At 43.1% G+C, this 9737-nt stretch overlaps 1 protein-coding gene across 2 annotated transcripts; it reads left to right on the top strand.

Annotated features, from left to right (window-relative positions):
* On the top strand, positions 1-6838 carry selenoj (selenoprotein J). Of its 2 annotated transcripts, none has more exons than XM_028966563.1 (10): positions 1-30; positions 630-696; positions 1692-1871; positions 2189-2287; positions 2555-2647; positions 3328-3484; positions 3739-3854; positions 4058-4135; positions 5515-5654; positions 6305-6838. In XM_028966563.1, exons 2-10 carry the CDS (start codon positions 630-632, stop codon positions 6404-6406), a joined length of 1032 nt encoding a protein of 343 aa, XP_028822396.1. In that variant the 5' UTR covers positions 1-30; the 3' UTR covers positions 6407-6838. The 2 variants fall into 2 exon arrangements, with proteins under 2 accessions (XP_028822396.1, XP_028822400.1); XM_028966567.1 differs by having other exon boundaries at positions 16-73.
* The last annotated feature ends 2899 nt before the right edge of the window (positions 6839-9737 follow it).

Genomic DNA, 9737 nt, shown 5'->3' on the forward strand with positions numbered 1-9737 from the left:
TTAGTCTCGTCCACACAGGAAAGAGCGCAGGTACGGCGTGCAACCGAGCGGCTACGACTTACACGAATGAAACGTAAATCTATACTAAGAGCGCTCATTTCGCCCTTTAAACGCAGCGTGTTAAAGGCAGAAAAAGGCAACTGTCACAACCGCGGGGAAAAAAAAACGTGTTTCCGGCTAATTTCTTGCTTATGTATAAGTGAACGGCTTAGGTCGCTAATACATCGTAACGCAGTAGTACGCGTTATGGCGCAATGTCTTAACAATTGTCCATGGAGAAGTCTTAATGAGAAAACGCCAAGTTATGTAATGTCACGGGGTGACCGCGATGCCCATAAGTGGCGCAACACTTTCTGATTAATGTGTAACTAATGCCCCGTGGTGCATTGCACTTCGTATACTACGTTACAGTATAGGCCATGGGTAAGATATATTTGTAGGTCTATTAAATTGATTATAGGATCTATAGTCATTATGTCCTCACCGTCACCACACACTGCTCCCCGTGCGTCTGTCTTGATTGCCCTCTGATCACCAAGGGTGGTGGTTAAAAGCAGAGGACATATTTCGTTGTGTGTCAGCTTGTGCTGTGCTGCAGTGATGGGGTCAAATTGTAATTTGTGTTTCAGATGGTCCTGACCGTGGCAGACAGGGCTGTTGGAGCCATCGTTGGAGCGGCTGTTGCTGATGCCGCAGGTAACATAGAACAGTTTTGCTGCTTCATATCTTTATTGCTTTCAAAACTTTACAGTAAAGATGATAGAAAATAAGAAATATATATGCTAAATGAATAAACCAGGAGGACAAACACACTTTCTTTCCCAGCGTATCAGTCTTCAGTTGCGGTGTTTATCAGCCACGCACAGGCGTTCCTGCGACATGGGTGTTGCAGTGATAACCGCAGTTGTGTGTGATAAATTCACGGTTTTATATACTCTGTCAGAGCAGGGAACAGATGGCGCAGTAGCAGGACCGCGAGACGCTTGGGGGGGGTAGGGCTGGAGGACCATGCCGTTTGTGAGAAGCAGCAAGGGGTACGAGGCCAGAGTTCATGATTACAGTGGTGGGCGATGAAACAAAGGCGAGAGCGGGCGGAGTGTCCAGGGACAGGCAAACAGGAACAAGTCAAGAATGTGGAGGTTTGTGAGGCAGGAACGTCCTGTCTTCACTTTGAAGAAGTGGGTACCTCGCTGATCTCTCGGATAGTTAACAGTAAATGAATAAATGAAACTTTATGGTAACATATGGTGCGTTGTGTTTATTTGGGAAAGCTAAGCCAATGCCTGCAATGTTGTGTAGTCGGCACCCGTGCAGAAAACCCCCATATCGTAACATGAGCACATAATACATTTACAACATGCACCACAAACTCAAAAAGTGTACACGCTTTTTACAAGGTTGACGTGAAGCTTGGTCAGTCCGAAAGCGAACACGCAATGAGCTGGCAGCGGCCACGATGCTTATAGACCTCACTGAGCCCTTCCGGGTCGGCGACCCCGCAGGCGGTCGCGTAGCGTCTGTGGTGGCAGTGACACACGCATATAAACCATGAGTAGTGATATTCTTTTTGACAGTCAGATTTGAACAATAAGTACCTTGTTGGTCAGAAGTCATAGTCAGCGGCGCTAGAACGGCAAAAGCATTTTTTTTCTTACTTCATTTGACCTTTTTTTTCTTTTTCTTAACTGCAGCTCAGCCGCTCCACTGGAATTACAATCTTGAGAAGCTGAAGGCCCTCCTGGACAAAACTGAGCCGTGTCCCGAGTTTCGTCCACAGTCTGCCAACCCTTTCTATCTGAGGCAGACAGGCAAGCAGTCGTGCTATGGAGACCAGGCCTTTGTGCTGCTTGACTCGCTCTGCGAGTGTGGAGGTGGTGTTTCTATTTCCGGTTCCGGTTTCAGTAGTAAACGTACCATTACCATATTCTGCATAAGGGTCACTGACAATAAAGCGATGCATAATGCATATGTTATCTGTGTGAATTCAAGTTCCGCTCTTTAAACCCTCAGCACAGCACATAGTGCACACAACAAAATGTGTCCTCTGCATTTCATGCCCTTGGTAAGCTGTGGGCAGCACCTCAGTGGCACCTTGGCGGTTCGGGAGTGAACCCGCAACCCCCAGGCCAACACTGCCTTCATTTAAATCGGTGTTAAATTCGTAACTCAACACGCCATATTTCAACAGGTCTGGATATAGAAGACCTGACCAAGCGTACATATAAATCCTTCGGCCCAGGATCAGATTATGACCTCCCCGTCAACGACCCATACAGGCCTAAGGATGGTAAGTGTTATAAATGATGCACTTACGGAAATGGAGAGATGGGTGCGGAGTGCAATTTTCATGAATTTGTATACCACAAAAGGGTGGTAATTGTTGTTGTCAGTGTTGCACAACTTGTCTCCACCCTCAGCATGCGGTGTGATATTGATTCAACTCAAAAGCGCATCGCCCACCCATGTGGACATGAATATTAATAACAGAGAGCGAGTGTGATCTGTATATCATAGTCGTTGTGTTTTCTTCTGCTGTCCTGTTTTCCAACTACAGGTCCGAGGCCCTCTCTCCCGATTCCGGGGCCCTGGAGAAATGCAAGCCTGAAAGCCTTCATAAGAAATGTAGACTCTGGCAAGGCAGAGACTGGTAATGGTTATTTAATGCAGGAGAATTCGGGGTTGTTGAAAGGCAGTGGAAGAACTGCATTTACATTTACATTTAAGGCACTTATCAGACGCCCTTATCCGAGCGCCTTACAATCAGTAGTTACAGGGACAGTCCCCCCCCCTGGAGCAATTTAGGGTTAAGTGTCTTGCTCAGGGACACAATGGTAGTAAGTGGGATTTGAACCTGGGTCTTCTGGTTCATAGGCGAGTGTGTTACCCACTAGGCTACTACCACCCAGTGCTCATTGGATGTAAATTCGGTTTGAGGGGCACCTTTATTTTCCCTACAAGATTGTGTGTGTCATTTTAAAGGATGCATTTTTTTTACAAATTATAATTTTATTACTACTTTGACCTACATGGATATTTTCTAAGTAAAGTTTGTAGTGACTGCACTACAACCAAGTTTCATTTCATTTCATGTCATGTATCGCATTTATACATGAAATGTCACTTACAATCAGCAATTAGCAATCAGCATTCAGGGTTAAGTGTCTTGCTCAAGGACACGATGGTAGTAAGTGGGGATTGTGGTCTTCCGGTTCAGAGGCGAGTGTGTTACTGATTAGGCTGCAACCACCACCAGCATTTACATTTGGGGAGCAAAATATAAAATAAAAATGTTTGCTTTGGCACTAATGGTTTTTTTTTTTTCCTTAGGTTGCAACGTAGACAATCAGATAGATGGTGTGACCAGGCTGGCTCCAATCGTAGCCCTGTACGCAGGGAGGCCGGAGATGTTGGCGCGAGTGGAAGACGCCTTGCGTGTGACTCAGAACAATGACATGTGTGTGGCAGTCACTCTGGCAGCTGCCAGGTACGTTGCATTTAAAAGGGTGCTGACATTTTTTACCAGTGTCGATATCTAATATCTAACATCTACATGACATGACACACAGAGTGCTGTATAACCGGACAGGTCCTGTTCAATATTTTTTATATCATCTAAAAACCATTATAGGTTTGCGTGAATTCAAGTTTCAGAGATGCAAAGTGTTTGTTTTTTTTGTTGCTGAATGCAAATAGAAAAAAAAAAAACTTGTTAGCACCCGTGTTCTTCATGTTCTGTAGGTTTCTGGAACATTACATTTTGAATGGACCTGACCCAAAAGCTTTGGATTCAGTCTTACATCAGCTGAGTGACCCCAACAGGCAGAACCCACAGGATCTGGACAATGCTGTGATTGGTACGGGACCACCTTTCCTCCAACTTCATAAAAAGCAGACGGTTGAATAGAAAATCAACATCACTGAGAGCAACACAAGGCCTCGTTTTACGAGATGACATTGCAGATATGTGCTCAGTGCTGTCTGACCTTAATTTTTGCGGGCCATGTGGAATCAGTTAGAAACTCAGTGTTGTGTTGCTCTGTCCTTTTCATCACTGCAGCACACATCCATCAGGTAAAGCAGAACTTGGCCAGATCTCCCCAGGAGCTGATACCTGCCGTGTTCCCGAATACATGAGGTGGGTCTAATCGGCGGCACTTCTTGCCGGCACCAGCAGGAGCCGGTCTGTTCCTTTGGCCGCGTGTCATTATTGTCAGAGGAGGCTGTTAGCTCAGTTCCACGCGAGGGGTTTTTCGCCTTTGATCCCAAATTAATGAAGCTGCCTCTATATTCCTTCCCCTCCCGCAGCCAGAGTGTGGAGAGAGAGTCTTTCATGCCAACATGCTTGTTTATTGCGAATTACTGTAGGGGTGCAGTTAAAGGCAACACTCCCAAGCCACCAGAATGGAATTTTATCTTTACTAAATGTGCTTTTTATTAACAACAAATGCAATTGTAGTTTGTGTTACTGTGATCAAAGAGCTTAGGTGCAATCTAAATCTTTTCCTTTTCATGTATCGGCTCCCATGCCTCTATGCAGCAGATTTTATAATGTCACATAATTTAAAATTCCAAAACATAAATTAACTCTTTCTTTTATATTTTGTGCAACATTTTGTTCATTTTTAGTGTCTGACTTCTTGTTCTGTTAAGATTAAGCCTTTGAATAAGAAAGCAAGTGATACCCTCAAATACAAAAAAAACTTCACTTAAAAAAATTAGGGGTGAGAACCAAATGGGTGTAAAAATGGGTTAAGTTTTAGTGAAATGGGTTAAGTTTTGCCAACTTAACAGGAGAGAAAAAAACAAAAATGTATCATATTTTGATTTAACTTTGTGTGTTGATTTCATTTTCTATTAATAGATGAATATATACATTTTTGTTTTCTCTACAATTTTCCATTTCAAAAATAATCACAAATGCATTTCGGGCACAATTGTCTTCTGTATTTTCAGACATTGTTGGTTTTTTGTCTAAAAACACCCTGCACTCACTTTCTCCATATTGTGAATCGTTGCATTATCACTAGCCACACCCACCTAACATGGAGAACCGGTGCACTGCCTGATCACCCACACCATAGAGCCCAGGCACTCCCGTTAGTAGGCGTCCCATCTTCATTCCAGGCTCACATTGTCTTAAACTGCAGGAACATTCCTTTTTTAGGTGATCCTTCACTGATAAGGAAGGTAGAGTGTTTACGGGCCACGTCCGCTTGTTATTTTGTCGGTTTTGTCTTTTTCAATAAACTGCCTTTTACCAGTACAAAGAGTTGGTCAAGAGCTTTCATGTGATGTCTAAAATGTCACTTATGTCCATATGGTTCTGACCCACTTGTATTATTTCAACTGAGAGTAAATAAAAATGCTGAATTAATATTCACGCTTTAGGCCAGTGATTTGGTTACTAGTTGTAGGTTTGTAACAGATACCAAACCCCCCACATAGAAGTATTTGTGGTATTTTTGGTATTCGCGTATGGAGCAGTTCACACGTTTCTGCCGTTTCCTCTTCAAGGTTTGCCAGGTGCATTCCAGGCAGCGCTACATGGAGTCCTGACCTCCAGCCAGCTGGATGAGGCAGTCCGAGCAACCATGCGCTGTGGGGGATGCACCTGTAGCAGAAGCTCTTTCATCGGAGCGTGCTTGGGGGCTCAGGTACGGAAGACCACCGAGATTCTCTGAAACCCTGGCCAGGATTGCTGCTTTGTGGTTTTTTTTTTTTTTTTTGCTTGTTGTAGGACAGAGTGACCCTCACTTAAGGTTTTGCAGAAACACTTTTGGAGTGTTTACTATTGTCACAACAATTGTTTCTTCATGGTTTACAGAGGGAAGGAACTGAACGCCTGTTGTGTAATTATTTGTGCATCACGGCGGCAAGTGAATCTTTAATAAGTTTAAAAGTGGTAGGAGTAAAAAAAAAAAAAAAAAAAATGCATCTCACAGGCCCTACTTCACAATCTCTGTTAAACTCCAGGGCCCACATCCACTACAAAACCCAACATACCCATTGATTATCAGCACTTTAATTCAAGCATTCTGATTGGAAAACTGTTGAATGTGACATTATCAAACTTTCCACATGTCCTGGGTCATATAAAGCACTGCAAAAATACCCTCCCTGGATATCCTTCAGCATTTAATAGAACCTCTGTTGGTTCTGTGTAATTGAGACAAAAGTGTGTATAAGAGTATAAGTATATGAAGTTGTGTGATTTCCTGAGTAAGCTCCATTATTTTGCCTTCCTGAATGGTGCTGAGCTCTTTATTTTCAGTGACTTTACATGTCTTTCTCCTATTGTGCACAGATGGGCCTTGAGGGAGTCCCTGAGTCTTGGAAGAGCAGAACCCTTCGGTATCCTTTGCTGCTTCAAATGGCAACGAAGGTTACAAGTCTGCGGGAATGTTAAATTGCACTTACCAAAGTTTATTTATTTTAGCAGTTACATATTGATATTAGCAAAACATTTACACAATGCTGTTTGTACTTAACGCCAGTGTAATGTGACACGGTATAACTTTAACAGAACATTTCATGAAAGTTAAATCCAAAACTTTATACGGATTAAACTTGATTCTTGATGTTTTGTTTGAGTGTGCACAGTGCCACTAATACACAGTGAATACGCAGTAACTCATGTAGTAGAAGTGACAATTAAATTCTTTAGACATTTAAATGGAAATCCCATTGTTAAATGTATGTAAATGGAGGGTCTTCCTGCACATTTCTGGGTTTCCACTTGCTCTGCTGGGAAGAACTACGATGTGCAGGTCCTCCAGAAGTGGAGTTGAAGGAATCAGTACATTAATAAAAAAATACATGAATAAACACCTCACACTACTTTGTCCTGTAGACATTGATTACTTTTCATTTTATTTCACTTTAAATCATATTAACAATGTAAATAACCTCTACAAGGGTTATTGAAAGGGGAGGTCGGAATTAAGCTGAATAACAGACTCAGGAGGAAGTTTAGAACATTCTGCTTTTTCTCGCTTATTCAGCTAAAGCGAAATAACAGGCGCAGTGATTCATCGTCTGCAGGCAACCAACAAGACAGCATGAAATCTGCTCCTCGGAGGAGCACAACTGTTATTTTAAAGACTAATCTGACCTCCATGTTATTATGTTCTCAACTTGTCTTGCGTGGACTTCTGTGGGTTTTCATGTAAAATTCATCAAGTTTGTTCATGAAGCATAAGTGCAAAGGCTGCTGTGAACTGTCAGATGTCCAGAAATATGTTGATCTGTGCTAAAAATGTCAACTCAAAGTTAGTCTACAACACAAGACTTCTCTGATATTGCGATTTGCAGCATACGTATTTAGGAAGCCACTGTGCACACATCTGAAAGTGAAGTGATTGCCAGTGTGATACACAGCACAGCACATGGTGCGCACAACAGAACTTGTCCTCTGCTTTTAACCCATCACCCTTGGTGAGCAGTGGGCAGCCATGACAGGCGCCCGGGGAGCAGCGTGTGGCAACCTTCTGATAACGGTTCTGGTTCCTCACCCACCAGGCCAACCACTGCCCCATCTGTGCATATGCATAAAGAACATTCAGTTCATTTTCAATTCATTCACTGCCCTACTGAGAAGGCAGGGCTTCATTATTGTTAGCGTGGATGCTGTATAATCATGCAGTTCAGGCTGAGGTCAATTCAATTCAAAACGTTAAAGAAGCAATAACATGGATTGTATCAGCATGTTAAAAAAATGGTCCGAATATTCCAAGATTATTTGGGCAAATTAAATTTGACTGTGTACTTAAGTTGGGTCTGGGAGTACAGGGAGTGCTGCTCAGGGTTTCTTCAGAAACAGGAAGCTCCAGATCAGCATTGCACTCAGCATTGTTTCATGAGAAGCCCCCTGCTGGTCTACTGCTTGTTACAAGGTTACTGGAGGTGTGTGACTACAAAAATACTCATTTTAATAGTGTTTTTTCTGAGTTCACCAACCTCTTAACTCCGCTACACGTTTAAGATCGGATTGTTTAAATGATCCAAGTCATGCCCTGGGGGAGTTCCTGGCACGTTAGATGATTTGTTTCGTGGGCAGATAAAGGCCCGTTCCTCAATTACAGCAGACGCATGGGTGAAGCCCAAACATAAACACATACTGAAAGGAGTGGGGGAAATTGTGGGCATCGTTCTGAAAATAAGCACATGCCGAGCTGACAGGGAGGTTAAGCAACGTTCGGTACGTCGTAGCCTCCAGAGGACGGATGTCGCTTTGCTTAGAATGGTTTGCCAGTCGAAACCTGCCATGCAGAACGTATGAATCCTGCAGCGAAGCCGGGGGCGGAGCCTGAGAGCTGTTTCTGTTCGGCCTGCAGGTTTAGCGCCGGGTCACTGCACTTTTCATCTCAAGGAGAGCCCCGTTCGCCTCGATTACGCCATAAATCTTTCAGGTTGTGGCATCATTAATATCGCAGTGTTAGACCTTGTTGTTTACCACAACATGCACAACTGCTTGTATTACGTCTGCTCAAACCATTGAGCTTTGACCAAAGCTGATCGTGTTTTTTTTTTTTGCCCGATGTAATCCGGCTTTCCCATCGGCTCCCTGAACTTTAAAACAGTCGTGGGTGAGATGTTCTGCAATATTCCCACCTGGCCTGTGCTTATGCATCCACCCACCCGCCCGCCCGGCTCTGTTGTGCTGGGCCTACCGACGCGCCTGCTATACCCATCGCTGAGAAACGCTGACGGGGCACAGGAGCTTCAGGGACACATGGATGTTGGACTTGTTCGTTCCGTCTCTCCCTGCTTCTCATTTAGGACTCCCTGAGGGTTACATCTGGGGCTTGGTTCTGTTGTAATCACATGTCACATAGCTGAGAGATTAGCGAAACACGTTTGGTAATTGTCTCTTCCCCTTTTTGTCTGTTCATTTTGTTGTTTGTGACAAGCTGATACATGTCAGGGCCAATATCATTAAGATAAGTGCAATAACTGTTGCAATGCAATAACCTCTTTACTTTTTTTTATATTTTTAAATATATTCCAATAGTTTAAAAGTGCATCTGCTGGTCAATAAATGCATCTATATATCTATTTAATTCAATGATTTGCATTCTCTGGTCATATTAACAGAAACCCGCCATCTGGTTATATATCACACTTTAATCATACAGCATCTTTTTTTGCTGGGGTTTGCTGGCATCAGCTGCATATAGACACACACATTGTGTCTCACCTTTCACAAAATAAAGCAAAATAATTTATATTCCTACTGTTTTATGCACACTTTCTCGCCGGTGAGAAATGCTGCCATCTGCAGCATAAGATATTTAATTCCCTAAACCACGGCCTCCGATTATTTAATTGACCGCATATATTTAAGAAGTGAATGCGTACTTAGGGTCATTTTAATGCATTTTAAATAAAACGACCCGCATACATGTTAGCTGTGCGTGATGATGCGTACTTGCGCACATCGTGATTATTCCGTATTTCCGCCATCTTGCGGACACAAATGGCACTACAGCCTAAAAGTTCCCGTAAAACGCATAATTAGATTTTTTAATTAGTTATTTTTATCCCTTGTAAAGTGATTGATTTGCAAGGTATGCAACACCCCCCCCCCCCCCCCCCCCCCCCCCCAGAACCCAATGGCTGAATTTGCATGGTCTTCGGTGTCGGAGCGTTGATTAGTAGCGCGTTTTTTTTTAAGAAAGAAAGAAATAATATGTTCCATGAATATTCGTGTCAAAGAGAAACGCTCCGTTTTTTAAAGT

The sequence above is a fragment of the Denticeps clupeoides genome, chromosome 2, assembly GCF_900700375.1.
Source record: "Denticeps clupeoides chromosome 2, fDenClu1.1, whole genome shotgun sequence".
In the NCBI taxonomy this organism is placed as follows: domain Eukaryota; kingdom Metazoa; phylum Chordata; class Actinopteri; order Clupeiformes; family Denticipitidae; genus Denticeps; species Denticeps clupeoides.